The sequence below is a fragment of the Trachurus japonicus genome, chromosome 5 (genome assembly GCF_045865225.1).
Source record: "Trachurus japonicus isolate A0001 chromosome 5, Traja_1.0".
Lineage (NCBI taxonomy): Eukaryota > Metazoa > Chordata > Actinopteri > Carangiformes > Carangidae > Trachurus > Trachurus japonicus.
The window spans coordinates 26,351,320-26,379,007 of record NC_140911.1 but is presented as its reverse complement, the minus strand read 5'-3'; the positions used below and the strand labels follow the sequence as shown (position 1 = coordinate 26,379,007).

Sequence of the window (27,688 nt, the reverse complement as noted above, 5' to 3'; positions counted from 1 at the left end):
TTTCATTCCAATCTTCTCTTTTTTTTTTGACAAAATACACTTTTCTGCCTATATTCTGTTCATTCTTTTCATTTAAAAACAAGAGGTAGTAAAAAAGAAAAGGCAATCCAAAGTGGCAGGCAATGATAGCATCTTTGGAGAAAAGGCACTTGCTTTCGTAACACACCTAACTGCAACAACACCACTTGGCTCTGGTTTTCCCCCCCTTCTGTGGTCCTGTTCTCTCTACTTCTTCAATCTCAAAAACACGTCTCTTTGTCCCTTGGATACCATGAGAGTCTTTTCAACCCTAAACACATTCTCGTTCCCTCAGTAAAAACATTTCGAGCTCCATCAATTACCTTGGCAAAAGTGACCCACTTCATCTAAAGCATGTTTAAACACATGGAAAATAGCTAGTTGTTTGAAAAATCCATAATTCTTTGAAAAAAATTTCTCTGCTTGTCGGCATGTTGAGATTCACTCTTTGTTTTTTCCTTGTGTGTGAGACCTTTTTTTCTTTTTCTTTTTGAAAAGACATAGTTCTGTCCACTAGTTTCGTTTGAATGTTTTTTCTTCTAGTTTGTCCTGGATGGTTGAGCTGGTCGAAGAGAGATTGTGTCACGCTTTAGTCTGGCTTTTCCAAAACCTCCCTGAAGAGCTGTTAGTCTTTGACAAGTCTGTAGACGTGATACTGAGCTCCATGTTCACTTGTGGAAACCTCAAAAACAAAAGCTATACAGAGCAAGGTCTCCTGGGTGTCGCGGTTTGTCACCACCTGCAGGAAAAAAGACAACGTCAAGAGGGAACCAGGAAGAAACAAACCAAATAAAATCAGTTGATAGTATCTTTAGTGTCAAAACAACAAATTGTGGTGCCAGCTATAGCTCATAATTACTCTACAGAAATCAGAGAGAGAGACAACCTCACATAATAATAATTTAATTTAATTTAATGAATTATTATTATAATGGACGTTACCTGTAGGATAGTGAAGTTTTCGAGAACACTGTTCATCATGTATTTTTCAGGCAAGTGTTTGAGTTTGTGGATGAAGTTGATCATGTACTCGCACATAGGAGAGCGGTGGATCCTGTAAACACACTTTCCTCCCTCCATGCGGGCGTACTCCGTCTGCAGCCCACAAGACAAAAACATCTGGCGGTTAGATCAACCTCCAGTGACAGACATCACCTAAAGCTTGACCATCCTGTTATCAGCTGTCTTTGAGGAGTCTTACCTCTACTTTCTCCACAACCTGCTTCCCAAACGAGCAGACTTTGGTAGAAACAGTGATGGTCATGTTCTCGACACTGCTGTACTGGCTGCTGACACCGTAGAAAGAACCAGGGCCATCCTGCATGCCGCTGCTGTTTAGGTCTGCCTGCAGAGGGCAAAGATTACACCACATTGGAGATGACCATCATTATATGATATCAGAACATAGTCTCAGTGGAGTTTTGTTTGTGTGGGAACATGTCATGAGGCAACGCGATGAAGGTAACTCACAGAAAAATGCAGTGATGTGATGCCTTGTCTATAATCTCATAATGAGCTCTTACACTAATATACAAGAATCACACAGGAAAAGGAAGTGGTTTGAGAAAGCGCTCTCTACCGCTGTGGTCAGGGCAACTCGCTGTGACAGGTGAAAAGTAGCAACAGCTGCATTGCTCTTAATGTAGACTGAAAATATTGAGTTAGGCCAATCAGAGCACAGTGAAGTCACTAGTAGAACATCATGTAAAGTGATGGGATTGTGTGACAGCCTGGGCAGTATGACCTTTGGTTTGGACTGCTCCACCCACTCCACCTGAGTTGAGTCAGTATAAGCTGGGAGATAATAATAACAATAATAGTAATAATAATAATAATACATTTTATTTATAAGCGCTTTTACAAATGCTCAAAGACACTTTACACTTTAAAAATCATAAAATAGAGCAATTCAAATTGTAATTCAGTTAAAACAGCAGAGACAGTATAAAAACACAGAAAACAGTGTAAAACACACAAAAAATATATATTAAAAGCTAATTTAAAAAGGTGTGTTTTGAGCATGGTCTTGAATGTTGGGAGGTGTGTGCAGATACGGATGAGATGCCAAGATGGCGTCTCTCTCTCTGCCCTCCTGGCAGACTGGTACCATTCAGGCATCCAAGTTGATTCTGTTTGGCTGTACCTTGTATACATTTGAGGTTTTAGTTTTTGTCCATATAGTTTTAATTGGAGATGCATGGAGCAAAGGGGCGCTAGTTGGATTCAAAACCAGGACACTGCAACTGGACTACGTCTACACACTTGGTGACTTACCCAGAATTTAACGAGGAAGAAAGCGTTCTGAGGGCCTTTCTCATAAAGCTCTTTGAGCCCGCCCTTCTTCTCTGGGAACTTGTCATAGATCTGCCGAATGTCTACGGCCTCGAGGAGCGGGTCGCTGTAGGAAGGGTTGGTCTGTCCAATGTGGACAAACAGATGTTTGCTGTACTGCAGTGGACACACACAAAACAGACAAGAGGGATGTTGAATATTAGCTCTTTACTATATTTGAATGATCCATATCCAGGTGAAAAGTTTGTCCATCACCAACTATATCCCATGACTAAAGAGCTTTGCAGCACTTGTTTTGGTCCCCATCATAATAAACTTGAACTCACGTTGTCTGGGTCTCTCTGGACCTCCATGAAGGCCGAGTACTCCAGCATCCGCAGCTTAGACGAGGCGATGGTTCGGTCCTGCCACACTGGCACAGCAGTAGCAGTCGGTGCAGGAGGAGGTGCCAAGGGCTCATAACCTGAGCAGAACAAAGTGACAGTGAGCTGCCATGTCCAGGCGTTTCACAAGTTTAGAGTTTCATATTTTTTCCTTCATACTTACTTGGTATGGACTGTGGTACTGGACCTGATAGGCTTGGGTATGGTGGCTGTGCAAAAGGTTTGATACTGAAAGACAGTGAATGGTGTGGTGAGGTAAAGATATAAGAAGACAAACAGTGAAGCAAAAACAAATCTGATTGTGGCATAAAGGTCTGATGTATTTGAAATGTTCCTGTTAGTGTCACGGTGTAAGCATGTGTTGCTGCACCAGCTAGGCGTAAGTCCACCTGCTTCATTTCTTTTTAATGATGCAAAGCAGCATCAGTTAATTCAAAAAAATATAAATCAAGTATGGAATAGTGGGAGTTTTTAGTGAGAGTGAACTCAAGTTATCGAGCACCGTCCTGTCGATTCTTTAGTAATCAGATTTGAAGCTGTCGATTTGCCCGGTGGTGGTTTACATCAGTGCAGGAAACATACAGTACAATATAGTGCAGAGGAAGAGTTAGTGGTGCTTTGTGTTCACTGTTGGACCTCAGCTAGGGGGAACTTACGCATGGCTGGTGCGACCAAGCCCAGGAGTCCTTCCCGGGTTGAGATCTAGAACCAGCCTGGTGTGCAAAAATGTGATCTGTTAAACATGCCTCATAATACCCACCTGACAACCAACCTAAACCCTTCTCATTCTCTCTCATGTAAACATTTACTCAGCCGCAGTAACAATATCTCTCTTTATAATCTACCTCCTAACAGATATCTGGGATCTTTACTTACTCCTGAGAGGGTCCAGGCTGTCCTGGGATTGGAGTAGTCCAAAACTGGAAAGTAAATCAAAAGCGTCAATTTGTTGCTTCAAATTAAATGTCAGCAAAATCCAGTTAGTGCAAATAACAAGCAGAGTAAAAAACTGAACAGAGAATGAAAGCAGGTCTCACTCTGGGTTGGTAGGGGGCAGGAGGCAGCGGTGGAAGATGATTCTTTATCATACTGGGTGAGACGATCTGTGCAGAGGACAGCGCTGCCATGTTCTGCAGGGCTTTGTCTTTAGACGCCTGATCCTACAGGTCAACACAGAGAAATAAGGGGAGTCAGCCACAAGGTGGCGCCATAACCTAAACCTCTATCTACTGCTATGTATGAGTCTAAACTACTAAAACAGTGCTATGTTCTCTGGCTGTGAAACAACATCTGAATGTGACAATTAGCAATCTTGTGGAAAACTTCTAATTTCTATGAAAAGCTTAACAATAATTTAGTTTAACAATCGACAAAATCAATAAACCTTTTCTAATAATAATTGTAATAATTCAATATTGTGTTAAAAAACATTTTATATATGAAGAGCTGGAGAGAACGAAGCAGAGAGAAGAAGAGGGGAAAAATGAAGCAGCATTGTCCCACTGGTATCTAAGCTCGGGTCATAAAAGCAAATTGAAGGTCAGTTAGGTCTGAAGATTTGTTATCAGCATCACCACAGGAAGAGGAGAATAAAAAAGAGAGTGCATTGGCTCAGAAAGCAGTTTTGTATTCATGTTGCATCACAAATTCAGGTTTTAATCTGTGGATCAAAGTGGTTCTATGTACATGAAATAAGTAGCACAAAAGATATGCAAAGCCACCCAGGGTGCATGACACAGTTTATGATTTACAAACACATCAAAGCAATTTGCTTTCATTTGAATATATCAGACTTTATTAAATAAAAAAATGCATCCTCTTGTTCTTTTTTTTCATGTTTTCAAAAGAATGCATTTTAGCTCATTTAGCTCTTACTTCGTGATTAAAAAGGAAAAATGCCTAAGAAGCGAGACCCTGAATCCTGGAAGAGTGACACCTTGTGCAAAGCAAGCAAAAAAAAAACAAAAAACTTTGGCTTCTGGCAGAGGCTGGGGGGGATTAAACTACATCAGGCAGGATGAGCAGCAGTACTGTGCACAAAGCGTGGCGGGTTCCTAAGCACTGCGTCATTATGAGATAGCAATGGGGGTGGGACGCCATGCCAGCAGAGGGCCACAGCAAGGGGACAGTGCACTGGTGCTGCCAAACAAAGGGGATGGGGGAAGCATACTGCACAAGTCAGATTCACTTACCAAATTCATTGCCTGAATCAAAGAAGAGAGAAACCATTAGTGCTGAGCAATTCTAAATGATACGTTAAGATGAAGTTTTCTTTGACATAAAGAACTGACTTAAATCCAAGTTTCTCTTTTCATTTGTGGTTTTCAAAAACTAAAAAAAGTTTACGCTGTGTTTAACAGCTTCAAAGTGCAGTGGGCATTGGGGAAAATGAGACGGCCTTCAAAATAAAATGATCATATGATTCTAACTTTTGAATGTAGCAAATTTGCAAAAATGTATTTTTCTATGATTTCTATTTTTGTTTAGTCATTCTTGTAAACAATGAAGAATTCCAATAGTAACTGAAGAGGAGGAAAATCTGAGGCATATAGTAAAAAGACTAAACCTGAGAGGTTTATTACTGCACTTCACTGAGTCACACCCTTCACTTCATGTTTGTTAATCTGATACTACAATAGTTTTTTTTTATTCCCAAGATCTACCTACACTTTACAGAATCATGGACTTATCTTTATTCTAACAGATACACTTCTGACTTGATGAACTATTGAACTGAGCGATGGCTACAGCTGCACTTTAAGTTCATTAGCTGATATTTAACATTTAAAAAGCAACATGGAAATTTTTGAAGTTACAGCAGTGAACTTGTGAAGTTTAATTAAGCTAAATGATTGAATTTAAATGCCAGTTTAAGTCATACATCTGAGCATAGAGTGAAAATATGTGTCCAATCAAATGTGTCATGTTGGGAGGATAAAATAGTATAAAAAATGAAGTAATGACAGGGAGAACAGAATGAATCATGATTAACCCCTTCAAGCAGAGAGGATACAAGTCACCAAACAGTTTTATTAAGCCCTGGAATGGGAAGAACATTGAACTTGAACAAAATGCTGTTACACTCTGGTTCATTCTTTTACACTTTTAGATTTGGAAAATGACTTAAGATCTGTAAACTCTGTTGATGCCATGATATGAAGGTAACAAGAAGAAATGTTGGCTCACTCTGAGTCCAAACGTTTGTTCAAGATCAACTTAAAGAGAAAAACTGAACCACCTGATGAATGAGCCACAGAAGAACTAATGACTGACATCTGAAAAACATAGATACATCGATACATCCTCTCCTTACAGGTTAGCACACAAGCATGTGGTTTCACTGAAACCATACTTCTGTGTGACAGTTTCATGATGCTAATGTCAATTTAGGCAATAAGTCTGCATGAAAGGGTTAATCCCAGTCAAAGTTAGCACTACAGAATACAACAAGGTCTCAATTATTAAATTGTGGCTTAATTGTGTATTGTTTAAGGAGAATATGGAAAAAATAATAAAAAGTATGAAGAGAAGGGAGAGATTGAGAGAAGGCGAGTCAAATGAAGTAATATGAGGACAAGAAAGATGAATCTTAATTCATGTTGAGTTTTACCAGAGACATCACAAACAGACACATTAGAGGAACTGGAGGTAGCAACTAAAGTAAAGTAGAGGGAGTTTTAGGGAAAGAAGGCTCAGAGAGGTAGAGTACGCTGCAGGAGCACGGCCGGCAGAGAAGACAGGTGCAGAGCTGGAGCATCATGCAGCTAAACCGCCTCTCACACTGGGCTCATCAGAACAGCTTGTGCAGCATTCCTTAAAAGCGTCTTTTATTACACTTTAATTTCAGGGATTAGATTATGGTCGTACTTAATGCATCTTGAACCTACAGTAGAAGTTAAAAAGCTTTATCTGTTGCAGTGTGTGCCTCATGCATGATACCAGAGCAGGACTGTGGTTATTTATTTTCCCCATAGAATCTACTTTCTAATCGTCTCACGGTGGATTTTCCTCGCCAAGCTTACACTTCATTTTACCTAACAAGGACCGGCCCTGCGTCAAAGCAAGGATCCATAATATGCACAGATTCACTGGTTAGTGCAAAGCCAAGCCATTACCAGCCCCGCCGAGCCCGCCGTGAAGCGCATACCTTTAGCTTTGACTGGATCTCGCGAGATTTTCTTCGGGCGAGAACCTGCAAGTGGCTAGAAACCTGCACAGAAGAATAGCCAAAGAGGAGGGAAGAGGAAAAGGAGACAGGGAGTGAAAAGACAAGGGAAGAAAGAGAGAAGCCGTAACCAAAGAGGAAAGAGACGCTCAGTCAGTGTTGCCCGGAGGGGCCGGCGTACAGCACCTACCTTTATACCCGCCTGGTACTCGCGAACTTTCTTCCGTGCTAACACCTGTATGTGACTAGACACCTAAAGGGGTGTGAAACAGTATTTGAGCATAAAAACAACATTCACTCGCGATACACGCACACTCACGCAGACATGTATACACACATACACACACTTTTACAGTAAGAACACACAACGTAAATCTGGGGATATTCTATATTGGAAATGATTTTACATTGAAGAATTCTCAGTGTAGCCAGATACTGTATGTATCTTCCTTGCCCCCTGAAATGTGTATTAATCCACCGGTGAAAATAGTCCCCAACCAATTTATCGTTTCTCAGTACTACGTGGCTAAAAACAACAGTGTCCAGCTGTTTTAGGAGATTATTGACTTTTTGTTTTCATCAGGTGCATCAATATAATAATAATAATAATATTTGTAGTACTTTTCTACAGACTTAAATATAAGTAAGTCAGAAAATATTGACAATAGCTTGTAGCTTGAATATCTTGTAAAGGTATAATTAAGGATGAGGGACTATGTGATCTTGTTTTGTGTTTGCTTTGACGATCAGGAACTTGAGACAAACCTATGTGCAATTATTCTAATAAGGGCCAGTGAAGTTAGTAAAACTTGTTTACCTGTTTCCTTGTACGGGTTTTGCCTGTCCTCAGCTTGATGTATCTCGCTATCAATTCATTGCGACCTGCAAACAAAAACAGAAAACAAGGTCACACAGACAGATAAGGAAGTGTAGCAGTTGTCGATCACTGATGATACCCCAAACTGGGCAGAAGGTGGCGCTCTACTCACACTTTCAATACATGTTTCATGTCAAAAGAACAGCAGTGTGACCTTTCCCAGAGCTCCTCAGACTCGGGGCAAACACACTTTTGACATGGGTCACACAGGCCACAGTCACACCTTTGTTTCCTATGGGACATCTGCATTTCAAAGTTTCATCTCTTACTAAAAATAAGGCGCGCAGCAAAAGGTCGATTTTCTTGTTTTGCCCCTCGGTTTTCATTATCTTGTTTCACACCTCCTTATTGTCTGCTCACATGGTCCTGTAGCCTAATTACAGAGAGTGCTTAGAAAACAGAACCATGTTTTTCATGACATAACATCTACTCTCGACATTCTGCACAAACAGGTTGTGCAGCGAACAGGCTTCTATTCTGGGCTTTCGTGGTCCTCTTTCCATTGAGTGCTGAGCGTGTGCTTTAACAGGCGCTGCCTTTCTAGCAAAGTGGTGCAAGCAAGAATCAACTTTAGGGTATGAGAAGTGCAAAAAGCATTATTATGTTGTCTCCAGGGAAAACCAGTCCATCATTCTTTCTCAATTCTCTTTGTTGCCAAGTCACGATCACTGAGTTTGGGCCAATGGGAGAGGTTGAACCACTGTGTTATTATGAATAATGACCTTAACTCTTCTAAACTTGCTGACAGATATTTTCACCAACAAAAAGTGGTCAAGATGTGCTCTCTTAAACGCGTGCACACGCAGACGCACATGACAGACTGTGTGTCTAGGAAGGCTTTCAGACACATAATGACAGGAGAAACGAGTCCTGTTTTTTCACACACTCTTTAGCATTTGGCCTCCAAAAGGCCCTGGTTAGTGCAATTACCATAAAAGTACTGCAGCCATCTCCAGCAGGCTCGCAGCACTTGCCGTACTCTCCAACCAGTCGGCCCGGCGGTCGGCCAGCACAGCAGAGCTGAACTGTCTGCCGATACTGAGGTAGCCCCTCCCCTTCTGCCCCGGGCCAAGGATGGACACGCCCGCTCCAGCGCCTCCGCATTCCTAGCATTCCTCTAAGCCTGTCACATCTGTGCTAGCCAGTCTGATTGGCCTGGGCCTGCAAACACAGCCAGAGCTCGGGCCAACACACACATGCTCATATGCACTTCCAGCTCTAGGAGAAGCAGGGGTTAGAGCCGGGCTGAGGGCCATTAGGTTGGGGTAGGGGGTCGTCGGTTAGGGAGGCAAAAGGGGCAGCTGATGCAGTAACTCTTGGAAGAAACACAAAGCCATAACTGTCTCCGCCAACAACTGCCACCTGGCAGCAAAGCAGCCCCCTTTTCCCAAAACAACACCACTGTGTGACCCTGCATTCAACGGACGGCAACACCTGCTGCCGACCATCCCAGCAGAGGATGGCAGAGAAAGAACAATGCCAGCTCGACCCCCGCCCAACTGTCACTCTCAATCTCTTCAGCTGAGGGGCAGAGAGGGAAAAACATTACATGGTCCCGGCCACAGAGCCCTGCCATGGATTTCACAGATATCTCATTGCAAAGTGGGTCTACTGTATACTGAGATACGAGTACCAACTGGGTGCTACAGGTTTAAGATAAGAACTTGTCTGAATGCTGAGGTGAAGTCAGGATTGTACAGAGCTGGTGAAAATGTAAACACAGCAGACTTCCAAGCGGTGGCTGAGGAAAACCGGCCTGAATTGTGTGTATGTGTGCATTTGTGCTTTTTTTTTAAGTGATTATGTAAATGATTTTTTAAATAGCCGCCCACTCTTTCACTCTGACAATGTGGAGCACAGTAAAGCCTCGGTCTTGCATTGTAAATCAAAAATGTGTTTTGTTCATCTGCTGAATAGTGAAGTTCTGTGGCCGTGAGCTGAGATGATATCTCCAGCTTTACCACAACGTCTGGTTGGTCTTGTGATATTTTAAATCACCACTTTTGTTTTATATGATGTACAGCCGCTCATGAGACAGACAAATAACTCTGGTGTTTGATTTCAGAGATTGAAATAAACTTTTACACAGTCACATTCACGGGCACCGCTTCTCCTGCTGCGTGGAAAAACACCGACAGGATTACGATACTGTAAATCAGGGCACACTAAGGGAAATATACCAAAATTTCATAGTAGGAAAAAAGGTTTAAAAAATCACTGAGGTGTTCCTGTGTATATTTATTGATCTTTTCTGGTAAGCCTCATGAACAAAACGCTCTGAATCGATAAAAGTCAAGGGTTGGTGCCTACAAAAACAAAACGTGCAACAGGTCATCATTCACTGAAATTACAACCTGACAAAACAAACTTTTTTTTTTTTTTAAGTAGGTCTCAGTACTTCCTTGACGGCATCTGTATGATCCCCAGCGCATATCAGGGATAATTAGTACCGTGGCCTAGTTGTCTTAGACCTGTCACCCGGTAGGACTTGTTATTTTTGTTGATCATATTTAAGACTCACTACTCTCTCAGTAACCCAGCAGTTAAATCACCATGATACTATCTCCGTGCTGTCGCTCAGCAGCCGTGGCAGCCAAGATCTGCTCAGGCTTGACATGGTGGCGGGGCGGGGGGTGGGGGTGAGGTCAGGGAGTGGGTTGAAAGGCTGGCCCACGAGGCACAGGATCACAACAGGTGCATACAAACAGACACACACTCCAACAATCGCATGCACAGCCTCACTTGTCCTCTGCCTCCTTTCGAGCCGCTCATGATTCCCTTGTTGATTGCTCAACACCCACTCAGATCGCTGCAGGCTGCCATTCTTAACCTCTTCCCTGACAGGACACGCCTATCTTTCTCTTTTACTACACGACCACTGGAATTTTCCACTTCCATGCGAGGATAATGAGCAAAAAGATAATCTCTCTTCACTCTTAGAGCAAACCTGCCCCCCCCCTCCCCCACCCCACCCCCATCCCCTCCATCTCTCCTGCTCTGTCTCTTTCCTGAACCCTCTCTCCACCCTTATTCTCTCCCGTCCTCCCTTCTCATAACATTGAGGTAATCCTAAATTGCTAACATACTGCTCAGCCATGACTGAAAACATTCCTAACATCTCAGTGAGGGGGCTGACAGGGAAGCACCAGGCGTGCTCAGTCATCATTATAGCCCCTTCCCTACACACACACACACACACACCGTTCTACCTTCACACACGTTTTCTTTGCACATGGACTCAACCTGCTGGTAATTCTTAGTGTGGCTTTCAAAGGTCAGAGCAGACATATACCTACCTCCAGCACTGAAATTGTTCTCATTTTCCCTACCCAGAATGCTCTGCAGCAGTGACAGCTGCAGGGGCTGAGGGAGAGAGGTGCGTGTGTGTGCTTGGGGTTTGACACACCTGTCGAGGCCAGAGAACGCAGGTGAACAACATGTCAGCACAGACCCAGAGCAAAACAAGACAGGCCACATTTCTTCAGGCACACGCAGCTCCTGAAGATATTTCTCTCTCTGCGCCACGGCGGTAAAATGTGCCAGCTATTAAATTCAACTACAGAACAATCATCTCTGAGACGACGCTTCAACTTAATTAGGGTTCAAAAGAGACCAATAGTGACATAGCGGCACCTCCTTTACCAGTAATTTCAAACGGGGAGTGTTTGTTTCTTTCTGAATGAGCCTCAGAGCAACAATACAGGTTTGACATCTGTAGGTAAAATTTGCTTCATTGCCAACAGACCACTTTCACACTTGCCTGTTCTATATGCAGCTACAGCACACATAAGCAGCTGGAAACAACTAACCTGGCTATATCAGCAGTATCTGCCTACATGCATCTCACAGCAATTATCATTACATATCTTCTTTATTTTATCTGTACATATAAACATAAATAAAAAGGTGCTGGTAAGTGGATCTTACCTTTGGACAGAGCCAGGATAGCTGGGTTACGCTACGCTAAGCTAAGCAGCTTGCTGCTATTACCCGACAGATGTGAGAAATATATTTAAAAAATATGTACAAACCAAGTGGGTGCACACTTACAGCTGCTGATAAAAGATACAAAGAGTTATAATGTAATGCAGGTTTTATGAACATAGCAGATGTATTTTAACTGTTACTTCAACAAACAGCAGAGTTTAACTTCTTTAGTAGCTGTTCATGCTCAGAAACTACTGGAATAGTTATTAACATGTGCAATTTATTAAAATTGACTGTTATTCTCCTTTGAACTTTTTGTCACCCCTGTGCTGTGTAAATGACTGGCAAGGCTACTGGGAAGTCTAGACAGGTTTGTAGAGCAAAGAATACACATGTATAAAGCAGTCCACTTGCTAATGGAAATTTGTAAAGGTTTCCCACCAACTAAAAAAAAAAGAAAAGAAATCCTGGCAGAAAAAGTGGAATTCCCAACGGGAGGGATGACTTCCCTGCTTTCGGAGGCCACTGGGAGTCTGAGACTGCAAGGTAGACAGCATTACATACAGTGCAATCGTTAACATTCCCCTAACCTCACGTCAGGGCAGCTTTTAGCTGTCTGAGGTAATCACCTTGTCAGAAGGCTTCTTCTGGGGCATGCCTTGGCTCTGCCAGCAAGGCCTCAGATGACTAATTGTAAATGGAGACGGTGTTTTGCTCTAGAAAAAGTCAGGCCTCTAAAAAGGGGTCTGGGGTGCTAAGGGGGCAGGTTTGTCCATGGCCTGCCTCTTTGTTGACGCTCTCGTGACAAACGTTCTGAGCCTGAGACTCAACGCCGCTCTGCTACTCAGAGCTGAAGAGTTATCTAGCTTCAAATTAAAGATGGCTGCAGTGGTTTATGCTCAAGGTCTTCACATAAAACTCAAATTAAAAGTATGTTGTAAACTACATCTCAATTACAGGCTTTCCTAATACATGTTGTTATGATGATAGTTTATGTCCTTTTTAAGTCTGCATTAAATGAACATTTGATTAATTGAAAAAAAGAAACAGTGTACATTATTGGACCATCTCAGAAATGCAAACTGTAAACAGACCTTACATATTATCTATTAGTCCAGTAGTTTAGATCTGTTTTTTTCTAGATATATTTCTCTTTTTATTAACATTTGTCTCTTTGGGCTGAAGCTGAATATTTTTACTGCTGATTGATCTGTTGTTCTTCTTGTAATTAATAATTAGGTAAGTGATCATCTAAGATCCAAGAAAATTTTCAACTGTCATGTTGAGGATACTAATAATAAAATGGATGAATAAGCATAATATTATATTTGATTTAAATTAAAATGATGCTGATTGACTGATTGATCCATGACTGTTTTCCTCAGCTGCAGCTGTGGCTGAGTTATCTCAGGTATGTGCTTGTCCTTGAATATCAAAATCTGCCCGACGAATGAAAGGATGAGATTCCATCGCGGGTGAATCATGGCAAAAGAATCTCATCTGACGTCAAGGGCAGCGAAGCCACCCAAAAAAACCCGCACTTTTCAAAACAAACACTAATGCGTCTAAAATACACTGTCTGTCTGGGACCTCGGTGGCCATGATGGATGGTTTTTATGGTTGCATTGAAGCTGGAATCAATTTCTTCTTTTTGAGACATGATGGACAATAATTAAAGGGCAGGAAAAGTCTTACAAAGCACGGCTTGAGGGGGTTGAATTACGATGGTGAAAAGAACATTATTTCTCCAAACCAGAAAGAGGTTTGTTGAGGACAAGGCCAAGTAAAACAGTTAAAGGAAGGAGCACAATTTCTGTCAATCAAAGTTTACTGCTATTCAGCAAAATTTCCCACTTGAAATGCTCAATCTAATTAAAGAGAAACATGCACTGTCTCAACGGCGGGAATGGAAAAGTGGGATTAAAATAATGAAGGACAAATGCCTTCAATTTCCTACACCTGGATGTCGGTGATTGTGCCAAAGGTCTCACCAACATCCATCTGGAGTTTTTAAGGACATTAAGGGCTCAACACCTGCAATTTAATGAACACGCTGCAGGAAACAGAATAGCTTTTCTGAAACCATATGGATGTTTAAAATCTTCAACAGAACAGCGTGCCAATGGGATGTTTTCCTTCCCCAGTTTCGATTTCACGCTGTGCTAATTATCGCTAATTTGACCGAGTCATCCAGCATCAAACACAACACTTCTCTCCAGGAAGAAAAAACCCCAACCAGTCGCCTGTGGGCAAAACTCTCCCAGCGAAACCGGTGTGAGGAGAAACAAGCACCTGAAGCAGGCAGAGCGAGGTGGAGAAGGGGCCATAAAAAAAAAAGAAACAGTGAAGAAACAGACAGGTGTAAATCAAGGGGAGGGAACGGAGATGCTCTCAGGACGGCAATAACCAGCTCTCAGACTGCTGGTGAGACTGGAAGAACCTGCCCCTGGGTCGCAGCACGACAGGTACAGACTTGTTACAGAGGGAAAACATTCACCCTCTGTGTTGAAGATGTGACACGAGCGCAAGAGGAACACAAGTATTTTTTCTCATTTCTTTTTACGAGGCGCTGCAGTTGGATGTTTGTTTTCTTAAAGCCACAGATCTCCAAAGAATGCATGGTTTTCTCATATTTGTGCATTCATCACAGAACTGATTTCCATGTAATTGTTGTTCTTTTGTTTCTCTGGCTGTTACCCAGTGGACTCACCATACATCTTCCCCTCGTCTGACAGGATGATTTTCCTCCTGCCACAGGGAGGGTAGATGGCGAGGGCCTCCTGGAAGCTCTGCTCGATGTCCGGGCTCCACACGCCTTCAGCGTCCCCATCCATGGTCTTGTCCTCGTTGTCCCCGTCCAGCCCATCTTCTGGGCTACCGTTGGCGCTCCACTCGTTGGACGCAATGGTGGCGGCTCCCCCTGGGCCCAACCCCGAGCCCCAATATCAACTGGTCTGTAGGAGATCTGTGGAGAACAAGATACGAGTTACAGATATTTTATTCAACCATGATCAGACTTTTTGAACGGAAGTTAATGATCTTTGTGATTTTAAAGACTAATACCAAAAGCTAATGAAATTAAAAAACAAACTACACCGTGGTTGCATGACTTCAGCATCATCACCAAAAAAAAAAAAGTAGCTATAGTTTGACAGGAGACTGCAGTCGTAGATTGGTTGATGTTTAACGACCCAGACGCTCGGTGTCGTCTCTATAGCCTCCTGTTAAGGCCGCCTTTTATTTAAGAAATGTAAAAGCTTAAAGGGATCTGTAAGATCACGTTTCACTTGTGCTTAGGTATAGAATAAATCAGTGGTTTGAAAAAAATAAACCACTGAATATATTCTACATTAAGTGACCATTTAAACTGACTCTGTTTTGTTTTGGTTTTTAAAAGAAACCCACTAAACATGTGGTAGCATAGCATGTTTATTGTAACTTAGTGTAACACCCTTTAATCTATTAAGATGCAACAGGTTGAATTTTATTTACATTTTTTTAGTTCAAAATTTAAAAAAGAAAAAAAAGTGTCTAAAACTATTTTTTCTGGTGACCCCATGGCCCCTGCTAGCCTGCCTCCCAGTTGTCACTGACCAGAATCTACTACAGGTAAAATTCATTGGAATCTTTTTTTGATACGCTTCCAGTTGTAGAATAAAACCTGAATGTGTTTCACAACCCTGAACTTCAGGACGAGGGAACAGGAAGTTAAAAAATTGAGCTTATTTCCTTTTCAGTACGGTTGAACACATAATTGCCAGGGAGTGGTTTTTTTTTACGTCAAAATTTTATTTTTGGCATTTGGGAAACAATGAGGATGCAAAGTAAAAACAAAAGGGTTTTGGCGTTCGAGCTGGTTGAGCAGTGTTCACTTGTGGCTGCTGCTAACACACATCTTATCACGCTTGTCTGTGTAGGCAAATTCAGCATGGGGGATAAGGTTTGTGATACAGTGTGTTTTCGCCAGTGGAAGAGAGAAATCTAATTTACTTGAGTGATGTTGACATCCTGATTAACAGCTTTCACACAGTGTGAACCTAAGCCCTGCCAAATTTGTCCACTGGTTTTCCCTTAGACATCTACATACATTGAATTATATGCGTGGCTGAAAGGACGTACCAGAACTGGGAGTGTTCATGTAAAACATAATGAATATGCAGCTTATATAAGGAACAACATTCCTCTATAGGTCACAACTTTGGCTTCCTTTGACATTTTCTTTATTGCCATCATTAAATTTGTATGAATAAACAATGTTAACCGTAATTATTACTATAATTTCCTCAATTTTATTTCTCTGAAATGGCCAAATGAATTCAAGATATTCCATAAAACGAAGTTTAAAGACCTCACTAATCAGCACTGGCCTCAAAGAATTCTTGTGGTCTGGGAACTGTGTCTCAATGTGGTTGGCTTATGGCTGACTGCAGGCACAGATCTTAAGTATTTTTCAAGCTGCCTTTTCAGCGTTGTATTGTTTCTGAGCTGGAAGTCTATGAGGTAACTGTGATCCTCCAAGGATGCTTGTGTTTGTGCTTTAGCATTTCTGCAGATGTTGACAAAAAATTTAGTTTGCCGGACAAACACACAGAGTGACAAAAAAATGAGAGTTCCTGCTGGGAAAACTATAATGATCAAATTATAAGAATGTTCAGAGTTTATATGATGAAATTAAGTAAAAGTATAATTGATGATTTGTTGGGTTTTTGTGGCTCACAGGAGGTCAATTAGAAAATATGAGAATGTCAAAAAATGTTATAATGTGAATTTATTGTCAGTTGTTACTAAATAATCAAAGAACAAAAAGGTGAAAAAAGCAGCAGATGCTCTACCACACGTGAAATACAACATGATGTTCCTGGACGTCCCACAGCCCAAACGAGGGTTTGACAAATATCCACGAGTCAAGCTGCTAATTTTAGCCGAGAGGGTAATGGTTATGGCGGACCCTGTGGATGAGGGTCACAATGTTACGCTGAAACTGAGCACTCATCAGCGGCTCAAATGATCCGGCTCAGTCCTCGCAGCAGATCACAAGGCTGGATCCCCACCAAGATGGCGAGCTACGTACGACCAGAGTCTGGGTTCGTTCAGTCGTTTTCAGAGCTGCCAAAAGGCCCCATATACTTTATACAAGTCAGCATCCAAAAGGACAAAGACAGAAACCACACACGAATGTGTTGTATGAGGAAAATGTGAGGAGATTCTGATGTTCTTTGTCTTTTTTAATAGTAAACTGACTGGACTGTTAGGAGGATGAGGTTAACCTATTGTCGATTGTTACGTTACGTCTATTACAGACCATGAAAAATGTCTGTTATGATGACATCTTCAAATATTCAAAGATATTCCACTTACTCAGCAACAAGACTTCACCTCTGATACAATGGAACTGGTGTTTGTCACTCGTGTGTGTTGAGAAATGACTAAAATGATTGTTTACATGTTGGGTATTATCTCAACACTCAGAAACAATGGAAATAGTCAGTGGTTCCGGCCCTAAATAATATGATTTAATCTAATTTAACAGAAGCCACGTGTTATACATTTGCAATAAGCTATTTCAACATTTACAGGCAGTTTGTCATGACACTGGCTGTAATAGTTTCACTCATTTCATTGTCTTGCTGTCAGTAGCCGGTGGTATAAATTAAAACCTGACGTATCAGCAGGCAGAGTGACATCAACACTGGTGTAACCCACACACACACACACACACACGGGGAGACACGTTTCTGCCTCAGCCTGTAGTGTAGCAGATGCTGCCTGTGTGGTCTGGTGTGAAAAGGTCTTTCTGGCAGCCCAAGGTATTTCATTAATGAATGCACAGGTGCTGAGGGGGGCCAACAGCTTCAGTGACACCGGGGTGATAATCAAAGACTGGTGGTACGCTGACTGAGGCAGGGAGCGAGGGGCGGACACGCTTTTGTTTATCTCCAATTATAACAGATAGAAAGAAAGAAAGAAAGAAAAGAAACACACACAACTGCAAACTGCGAGGAGCGGCGAACGCTACTCGGCGTCGCACGCGGACCGGACAATCTGGATGGAGCCCGAGTGTTCACAAGAGTGCGTTCAAGTGAGGTGCTACGAGAGAGGAGCTCTTCACTGAGAGAGGGGCCTGAATTCCAGACATGTCCTTATTAAGAAAGGGCTGCGAGTGCTCACTGTTTCTCCTCCTGCCTCCCTTGTGTCAACCCAACGCCCTCCCTCCCTCCCTCCCTCCCTCCTCTGAACCCCCCCACTTCTCCACCACAACCACCACCACCCCCCCTCCACCCAGCGCTCAGAACGTCTCTACCCAAATAAGGACAGGAGACCAGGGGATGCGTGTATGGGAGGAGTGGGTGGTGGGTGGGTTGGTTGGTTGGTTGGTTGGAGAGCAGAGCGGGGAGGGGGGTGTGTATGGGTGGTGGTGGGGGATAGGGAGAGAGAGAGAGGGAGAGAAAGGGGGGGTGGGGGGGTTGTTGTCCAATTTAGGCGTCCACTTTGAGGTCTGGAAAACAGTGGGATTGTTCCAGCTGGAATGCAACATCAGCAGTGAACACGCTCCCGCTTCGTGACGCTGGGAGCTCAGACTAGAGGCAGGGCATTGTCACTGAAGCCACTGTTCAATATGTCCTCTGCTGGAGTCACAGGATTTAAATCAGGACAATGGTCATGACTTCATGACAAAAAAATAAAAATAAAAGTGAGAGCTCCATAAAGTCGGAGAGGAGACTTTTATGGACTCGAACGCGACAGCTATAGTTTGACAATTGTGGTGGGGAGCTCCGAGAAATGGATTCAAGATGAAGACCATGGGAATTTGGTGTCCGACGTGATTTACTGCCAGTGCGTCATTAACATATTGATTGTATTAAAACTGCTCTCACAAGCAAACTGTGGTGTCTCTTAGGGCGAGTTAGGGTGACAAATACACAACAGACTAAACTGAAGATACATGAAGTCGCACTCATGAGGTCATACAGTAAAAATAAAAAATAAAAAAAAGCTTCTAGCACAATTAGTCAATCAATCTGCATCTGTTTTGATTACTGAGTGAGGTCTAGTTATCTTCCAAGAACAAATAATCTCCAGATACAGATTCTCGATTGTGTGGCTTTGTTGCTTTATGTGACAATAAAACTAATATCTTTGGTTTTTAGGCTGGTGCCTGAACAAAGAAGGACATTTGATGACACAAATTGGCATTTGGTTATTTTGGTAATTATTTATCAGTATTTTTTTCACTGAGCCATTGGCTATAACGTTTATAGGGTCAGGGGGAGGGACAATCCCAGCTGACGAAGGGCGAGAGCGTCGGTCTATCCCAGCACCGACATATTGAGATTAAATTAATTAGAGAAACTTAAAGATGCCAGTCAACCTGATGGGCTTGTGTTTGCAGGAGAAGCTGAGGAGAACCCACACAGACTCAGGAGGGAGAACTCCATCCAGAAGGATTCTATAGGTCCAGGGTTCAACCTGGATCTAGTGCTAACCACTAAACCCCTGTGTCGCCCTCAATCTGAACAAAACAAGTCATTGATAGGTCAAAAACTAATATACAGATGATGATGACCATTCGCTGCACAGACCTGCGTGTGTGCGACTCCATCAGACCTGTGCCAGGTGACAGAGCTTCATACAGATGTTGACTTAATGACACGCTGCTCTCACATTTTTACACAAAAATCAAAGACACACCTCCCCTCCCACTTTCTGGGATTCAGGCCACGGGACTCTGAGACCAACATGCTACAGAATTCCAATGTGCTGCAGGAATGTAAATAACGCTGCACAGCTATGCGCCTCGCACGTTCATTCAAACGGCACCATTCATGCACCAGAATCCCCTCTTCCCCGTTTTTCCCAGCCCCCTGAACCGAGGAGCGATCACATTGCAGCCTGTTCTCAACAATCGGCTTATCTCTGCTCCTGCTCCATCCACAAACCAACCAGAGTTTATTGGCACCCAGACTGCGTTTCCACTTTTTCTGCCTGTGTGCGGAGAAATGTCCCAGTGAATTCCAGTAATTCTACTGAGTCACTCTCAGGCTGCTGCAGGTCACAGGGAGGAGAAGCTGCCGGTGTTGCCTGAACCAGGAGAGGGACACCATCGCAGACGTTAGTTTAAGTGTCCCACAGAATGTACAAAATCCCTTAGGAACACCTACAGGCTGGAAAACAAACAGAGCCCTGTGCGCTCCAGTAATAAATGGATGGCTTGACATTCAGCGGTTGGCACAATAACACTTACTCAATCAGAAAAAAAGGCCGAGATGACAATTTTTTTTTCTCAATTTCATCTTCCACAGAACATGAGATCATCTCGGTGCTCTCAGATGGACCAGCCAGATGGATTTCTACTTACGCAGTGGAATTCAAAGGCTACAGTGAGGCAAGACCTTGAGTCAAAATTACTCTGTCATGTCTCTGATTTTTATGGCCTGATGGCAACATCTCCTCTCCAGTCCACTGGTGGGAAAAAAACATTTGTGGAACCGAGTGGAGTTTAAGACCAAACAGGATGGATCGCAGAAATATATTGAAAGAGAGACTAAACAGCCCACCATGAGAGCCATGCGAGCCCATCGAGCTAGGACAGTAGCAGTTAGTGGAATACAGTAGGTGATGTGTGAGTTTTTTTTTTTTTGTTATTTCTGCTGTTTATTTCACTCACCCGCACATTATTTCTTTGACTCTGAGGACCTTTGAGTTAAGTGTCTTAGCTGCGGTCTCAGTCGGAGAAACATTTCTTTTTAATGGTGTCAAGCCGGCCTGAGCTCCATGTATAAAAAAACACAACGCGCTTTTTGATGTTACTTGTTAAACATGCTGTAAATACCAGACAGCAACACAACAAACAGATATGTGCTTTTTCTTGGGCCAGTTCACACAGTAAAGTTTGGTATAGAAATCATCCAGTTGTTCTTTTTTCTTCTTTTTTTGTGCACTGTGGGACTGGAATCAAGAAATGGCAACGACTCCTCTTGCACCTGGTCGTCTTGGATTCAGAGATGATCATAAACCAGCAGCGGATGCATATACTGTATTAAGTATGTTTATGATATATTCTCTCCAGGTGCAGCCATATGTCATCCAACATGCTGTCCTAGTTCTTCATCTACTCAAGACAAAGCAGCGTCCAACCAAATGAGTGCCACTAACTGAACACCATTATTAAAAACAAGAGTATTCAAGTGTCTTTGAGCCTTTTTTTCAATACATTAGAATTAGAATCAGATTTGGCTTTCGTGTGTTCACAGACAAAATAGTTGAGTTTGGTTTACATCACTCTCAGCACTGTATGTCAACACAACATAATGAAATAAGAGTGGTGGATAGTCCAGAAAACAACAAATGGGCAGATCTCAGCTCTGTTTTGGTCTCCACCGACTCCTGAGGGAAATGTCAGGCTGTGCAGCTGCTAAATGCTCCTCTGTGTTCACAGGACAGCTATCAACCCACTCTGTGTGGGGCTGAGCAGGTGAAGCACAGCAGGTTTTTAGAAGAGCTTTTTGTTACAACAATGCTGGTGAAAACATTCAGACCAAACCACTTAAACAGTGACGTTTATGGTCTCTTAAAGAGATGATCTGAAAATGACTGAAACAGCTGAGGGAAACTGCAGAGCCAGGTGATTATTTCCTTTAACACAGTACAATCATTTCATATTTAGATCAGAAGGTATCATAAAACAAGACATATCTGATATGTTGTAGAGATCAAAACAAAAGAAATTCATTATTAGATTGATGTGTTCCAACTGTGTGTTCAAGTGTTGCTCTCATGATAAAGTGCTGAAGTTGTGCCCAAAAGCATATTTTTGTTCATTTTTGGTCTCAACACACACACACACACACACACACACACACACACACACACACACACACACACACACACACAAGCCACTTGTGTAAATCAGCTTCCCCCTTCTCTCCATGACTCTGTACAATCCCATCACCATGACTCAGTTCTATTGACTCATGTCCCAAAAGCAGATTGTTAACAGATTTCCATCAAATCTGTCTCCCCCACTGTTGATCTATCCAGTCCTGTTGTGTTCGCATGTCTCTTCTAGTCCCGCTGTCAGAACATATACACCTCCATCTGTCTGCAAACCCACGCACTAAGCGATTTCGACCCCGTCTTTTAAAAACTGCAGCCTTTTTTAGTTTGCTGCTGGAGTTGGGATGCTTGTTGGCAAAGAACCGACTCCTGCTGGTAGCCAAACCCCCTCCACCACCACCATCCCTACCCCCACCCCCACCAGTCACCCCCTGCTCAGTTGAGAGTTCAACACACCTTCCACTGAACTTAAAAGTTTACACACGGTAACAAATCTGCAGCCTTAAACTCCTCCGCATAAAAACCACAAGTCTTGTTAAGGTTGAAGGGCGCTCACAGATGTAAAGGGGGTGTTTTTGCTGTCACAGTGAGACCCCCTTTGCACAGACACACACACACACACACACACACACACACACACACACACACACACACACAAACACACACTTGAGGAAACAACAGGACTTGGCGGCAGAAGGAGCAGCTGCTCTCTAAGGTCAGATTACAGATAAAGAAAACATTTTAGGTTCCAGGCCAGGAAAGCTGCTCTCTGACAGGGAGAAACGCTGCCTTATTCCTCCTGACACACACACACAGATGCATTTACAGCAAACGCACATGTCGACCAGCGTTACTGCTCCTTCACTCAGGGCATAGACATGAAGGAATGGGACTGAAGGTGATGAGCTGGCGAGCTGGTGACACTGCTGCATTCCTCAGACTCATGAAAGCATGAGCCCCATCTCCCCCTCCACCCCACAAAAAAAAAAAAAAAAAAATCAGAGTCACCACCCTCCCTTCTCTTCTCCCTCCTGTGTCTGTGTTTGGCCCTAATAAATTCTCTCCAGCTCCTCCAATAACTTCCTCCTACTTCCTATCTGGCACGGCGCTCAGGAAACAATCAGAGCTGAGAGTGAGAGGAGGGCTGGACGGCCAACAGCTCACACGGCAAGAGGGAAAAGCTGAGGCACACACACACACACACACACGAACACACATGCCACATGCACCCCTTGTCAAGTCAAACATTTGCAGTTTGATACCAGCTGCCCAAGAAAAATACTAACGCTCCGAGCCAACGTCCTGCACGCAAGAATGAACAGCCACATTGTCTGTGTGAAAATGATCCGAGCTGGAACAGTTTGACATACATTTTTTTTAAAAAAACATTTGCACCATAAAAACCGCAACTGACTCCTATTTGTTGTTTTCTTGTAAACAAATCACACAGTGTGGATACGGGCCTCGCTCCGCTCCACTCGCTCGCTCTGAGGTAAGAAGAGGTTACTAGTTTCCAAAATGAGTCACTGTGAGAGACTCAGGCGGATAAATAAGTATCACACGTCGTCGAGCCAGAGCATGAACATAAGGCCTGATTCATTCATTCATTGTTCTATTTTAACGCCGCATGCTGCTGGCTATGTGGTCTACCTTCAATTGTCACACTTTCAGAGAATTAAGCCCTAATCCAGTCGAAGAGGGAAAGACTGACACAAAGCGGGACGAATGCGCCAGAGTGCTTTTTTTTTTTTTTTTTTTTTTTTTAACAGCCTGAATCAGCATTTTAATCGGAAATTTTCCAGGGGAACGTAGCAGAGAAGCCATTCTAGCCTGAATTGGTCATTTTGTGGTGAGGGGAGCGGTTTGAAGCCATAATCTGTGAAACCTTTAAGACATGCAGAACTTTGCAGCAGAACGCACCAGCCAATAACTCATCTGACCGGAGAAATCGTGGAACAAGGCATTAAAAGCAGCCACGGCTTTGATCGGGGGGGCCGTGCAGAGACGGTTTCTTTTTTTTTACCAGGGCAAAGCTGTGATTAGACATTAAAAAAAGCTTGTAGCGCTGGTATATACGTATTTAATGCATGCACATAGTCACTCTTACACCTGCATTGTTTTGTGTTACAGACAACCACAACGAATAGCTCTGTACTGAAGGAGATCATGCCCCCCCCCCCCCCAACCCAAAACACCCTGAGCACAGGGATTAAAGGGGTTTCACATGAGTGCCCTTGGGTCACTGGAGCTCCAATGCAACACACAGGCCACACACACACACACACACACACACACACACACACACACACACACACACAGACACCAGTACTCTGAAACCCCAGATGGGCCCGGAGCAAATCGAGCCTCCAGTTATCTATAATGGAGGCTGAAGGTGTCGCACACACACACACACACACACACACACACACACACTGACGTTTCCTGAGAGTAAGTTTATGTGGAACATCACTTGCAACAGTTGGTCGCCAGAGAAAGAACAACTAAGACGTTTAGCAACTTGGGGACAACTGACACAAAGACTACACTGTTCTAGGCCACTCCCCAGCTCCTCCCCTGAGTGGTCCGAACAGGAGGCCGGAAAGCTTATCTGTGAAAACCTCATGGTTTGGAGGATATGTAAACATGTGCAGTGCATTAACGTGAATACAATGTTGATAAATTGTGTTACTGGGGACTGGGAGAATGAAGTAACTGCTGTTTTACTCTCAGTCGGTGTGGGAGCATGCGGCTCTGGATATTTCGCTTTTTTTTTTCTCTTCACCGGTTGTGTCGATGTAATAAACAGCTGAAAGCACAGCACACTCCTCATCAACACAAGTGCACTCTTTAACCCAACTGCTGCCAGCGAGGGTCAAACTGCATATTGTACTCCAGATTGTCATTACTGCCCCACTGCTGAGAACCGTGGCCTTCTCTCTGGAGGCCTTCTGTGTGCTCACCATGCAGACATAAGTGGTATTTGTTCAGATCTGGGTTGACAGAGGGCTAAGTGTCCACCATTTGGACGAGCACTTCTGGGGATGGTGCTAAAAACCAACCCAGCTCTGCACAAATGGGCAAAAGCTCATTAGCCATTCTTCTGTGGCTTTAACACAAACGGGTGAAGCTGCCGGTGACAAACGGTCAACAGACCTGCATCCAAAGTAAACACACACAAACACACACACACACACACAGAGGATGCACCTCAGCTCAGGAATCAGCAGATCTGAAATAGCTGCACTCTCTCTGTCGTTCCTGATCAGACATATGCTTTAAAAATCAAAAACATCAGAGGATTACAGATTTTATTTTTATACCCTCATGAAGAGAACACATGCTCATTACCTCTTGCCTCTGATAAACCTGAAAGAACACAGCTGGGGAGTAAAAGGAGAGAAAACAGCCACTATAAGGGGGGATACAGGCTTTCCAGAGTAATCTAATTGACCTCCATGACATTGGTGAAGTTGTAAAACTTTCCCCTCGCATTTAACTCTTGCACGAGTTCAGAGCGTACATGTTAAATCCACAACGGCTGAGAAACATAAAGTACGTTCAAGGAAAAGAAAAGAAGAAAAAAAAAAGACCACATTGTAGATTGGGAGGCCTGATGCATTCATGCTGCATAAAACAATGAAGAGGGAATCTGTTGGAGCAGCAGAATACTTAATCCTTTCCAGATTTACCCATCAGCATCGAAATCTATTATTAGGCGTCTTGGCGTGTCTCATTTACCAAGGACACATTGTTTGGTTATACTGGTTGGTCGTGTCTTTTCAGAACATCATTTCCACATGTTAATTTAAAGGAAGAGGGGCTGGTACTGCAGAGTTCACCTCTCAACCATCAGCTAATATGACTATCTGATGAAAGGTACGTGATCATCCTCTTTATCAGAGTTGCGTGAAGCCCTGAGGAACTCAACGACAGCCTGTCGCGTTTAAATTTACAGCCTCGTGGATTGATGAAAGAGCGGTAAAAACTCTTCCCCTGCTCCAGGGCTTCGTTTCTGAACACTTTACAAAAAGTATTTTAAAAATATGTAAAATACATGTGGAGGAAAGAATGCTGCTGCAGTAAAAACAGACAGTGACTAACAGACAACATAGTTAACAGGTTATTCTGCTCACTGTCACTAACCTGACCGACTGCATTCTGTTGTTTAGTCAAACCTGTTGACTGGCAGTGATTTACCTCCACAGATCATATGACCACACAGATTAGAGATGGAGGAGGTGCTAACACGTCTTCTCTGAATTCTCTGATCTGCTCAAATATTCAGCCTCTGTCCCCCTTTCCCCCCCAAAAAAACATCAACAAACAAATAACTACAGGGTTGGTCCAAGCCAGACCCAACAACGCAGACTGAGAGCAGGTGTGGACCTGAGCTGGCTCTCGCACTCTTACACAATTAGCCCTCATACATATCCATGCATCTCAAATCCTCACCTATGAATTATGTACTTAGTGGGGACTTTGCAGAGTATCATCACATGGCCTGTTGGCCTGTTGGCACACAGCAAAGAATAAAGAAAGAAAGAAAGACCAGTTCTATCTCAAAGACAGACAATCTATATTACCATTGAATTCATTAAAATATGAATCTAAATTTAGATAAGACATTACTCACTAACACAAATTCAAATTATAAGATTTATTAAAATTAGGAAAATTAGGATTATTTGTGACGTCTGTGCTGTTCCCTTGCGTCCTTGTTTCAAGTCCAGCTCTTTTTATTTAAATGTTATTTTTTTCTGGCAGCCTTTAGTCTGTCAACCTCATCTGCACTGACTCTACTACTGAAGTAGGAGAAGTTTACATATTCTCGTATTGGGTTCTTTATTTCTAAACAGCTAATAAATTATTAAAGTACTACAGAAGGACTAAAACAAACCTTCTGACAAAAGAGCTATGATTAAACTCATATTTTTTAGTGAGCAACAAGTCTAGGTCATAGACCGGTCACATCCTGCACTCTGGCTTTATTATAGATTTATCTTAAGTTTTCATAATTGCACATTTGCTGATGTTCTGTTTTCACTATTTATTGTGACGTATATAATTGTGAAGTATATAATTAAATCAAATCTTGTTTTAAGTATGCATGAGGGAAAAGTTATAATCTTAAACTGCACACTAAATCATGTTAAAAAATAGAAAATAGAATTTGTTTAAATTATATCTTGACAAATACTTTTTTTTTAAAGCTTGACCCATTTCTGCTTTAAACCTCATGGCTGCCAGACAGAAACTAAAGAGAAAGTGTCTGAAACTATCAGTCTCCGGATTGTTTCAATTTTCTTCTTTCTTTTTTTTAATTTCTTGGTAAAACTTTTCTTTTTTTGTTTCAAACGAGCACAGAATTTGTTAGTTGGATATCTATAGGATATATATGCGCTGACAAATGAAGCACTGCTCTTCTTACCTTTGGGATGCCGAGGTCCAGACCAGACTGAAGTTGTGTATTCCTCCAAATCGCTGCTGTTTGTGTCTCTGTGTTAGAGCCTGTAGGTATAAAACTGTGTCGGATTCCTCTGGAGGAACAAGGCTGGGAGAGCTGGATCCCGACACGAACTGAGCGAGACAGAAAACAAACATATTGACCCACTTCTATCTGCTGTAACAGCACGAGCCTTTCTTTTCTGTGTGTGTGTGTTTTTTATAAAGTTAATAAGTGTGAGTCAAAGAGCGGGCTACCGGTAGAAATATGATTGTATAGAGCATGTCAAAGATATCCCTACACACTGGGAAAGTCAAACACAATAGACTATCAATCTGCAAATGTTTTCTTCCCTCCCAAGGCAGCGAGCTCCACGGAAAAATGTAAAAAATGACAATGATCTGAAAACTTCACCGAGACAAGCGGCGTGAAAAAAGTGGCCAGAAAAGAGAAGGGCTCTAGACAGAAAGAGGGAACATTTGTGCAGGACTTACCTTTTTTCTTTTTTTTATTTAGGCAGTCACCTTCAATGAGAGCAGCCGGTCAATTTGGGAAGTTTGTTAAAAATTTGCCGCCTTCTTGTTTTCCCTAATATTTCTCAGAGGTTTGACAGTATAAGTGGAATGTTAAGTATGACTTTGGTATGAAATCAACGCACTACACTGGAAAACGAAGGGGGAGGAAAAAAAAAAGAGTTTCAAGGAGGAGCCACTGGTGCGCGTCAATCAACAGGCTGGGGGGGCAGTGAC

The 27,688-nt window shown here is 42.7% G+C and overlaps 1 protein-coding gene across 12 annotated transcripts; it reads right to left on the bottom strand.

Moving 5' to 3' along the window:
* Positions 1 to 13: 13 nt before the first annotated feature.
* On the bottom strand, positions 14 to 27,600 carry tead3b (TEA domain family member 3 b). Of its 12 annotated transcripts, none has more exons than XM_085776997.1 (16): positions 27,430 to 27,600; positions 26,925 to 27,073; positions 14,373 to 14,627; positions 7,676 to 7,740; positions 7,049 to 7,111; positions 6,841 to 6,903; positions 4,886 to 4,897; positions 3,731 to 3,853; positions 3,570 to 3,613; positions 3,350 to 3,406; positions 2,857 to 2,921; positions 2,637 to 2,773; positions 2,293 to 2,466; positions 1,220 to 1,363; positions 961 to 1,113; positions 14 to 757 (listed from the first exon to the last, which is right to left on the bottom strand). In XM_085776997.1, exons 3-16 carry the CDS (start codon positions 14,494 to 14,496, stop codon positions 644 to 646), a joined length of 1,338 nt encoding a protein of 445 aa, XP_085633123.1. In that variant the 5' UTR covers positions 14,497 to 14,627; positions 26,925 to 27,073; positions 27,430 to 27,600; the 3' UTR covers positions 14 to 643. The 12 variants fall into 12 exon arrangements, with proteins under 12 accessions (XP_085633123.1, XP_085633122.1, XP_085633124.1 ...); XM_085776996.1 differs by having other exon boundaries at positions 27,434 to 27,600; XM_085776998.1 differs by lacking the exon at positions 3,350 to 3,406 and having other exon boundaries at positions 27,434 to 27,600.
* Between the last annotated feature and the right edge of the window lie 88 nt (positions 27,601 to 27,688).

What these genes read in the sequence shown, in the direction of transcription:
- tead3b (XM_085776997.1), bottom strand. Translation starts at nt 14,496, where the DNA reads ATGGATGGGGACGCTGAAGGCGTGTGGAGCCCGGACATCGAGCAGAGC. An exon ending in AGTACCAGGCGGGTATAAAG is followed by an intron (nt 6,904 to 7,048) that starts GTAGGTGCTGTA and finishes TCTTCTGTGCAG; the next exon opens with GTTTCTAGCCACTTGCAGGT. An exon ending in AGGTTGTGGAGAAAGTAGAG is followed by an intron (nt 1,114 to 1,219) that starts GTAAGACTCCTC and finishes TGTGGGCTGCAG; the next exon opens with ACGGAGTACGCCCGCATGGA.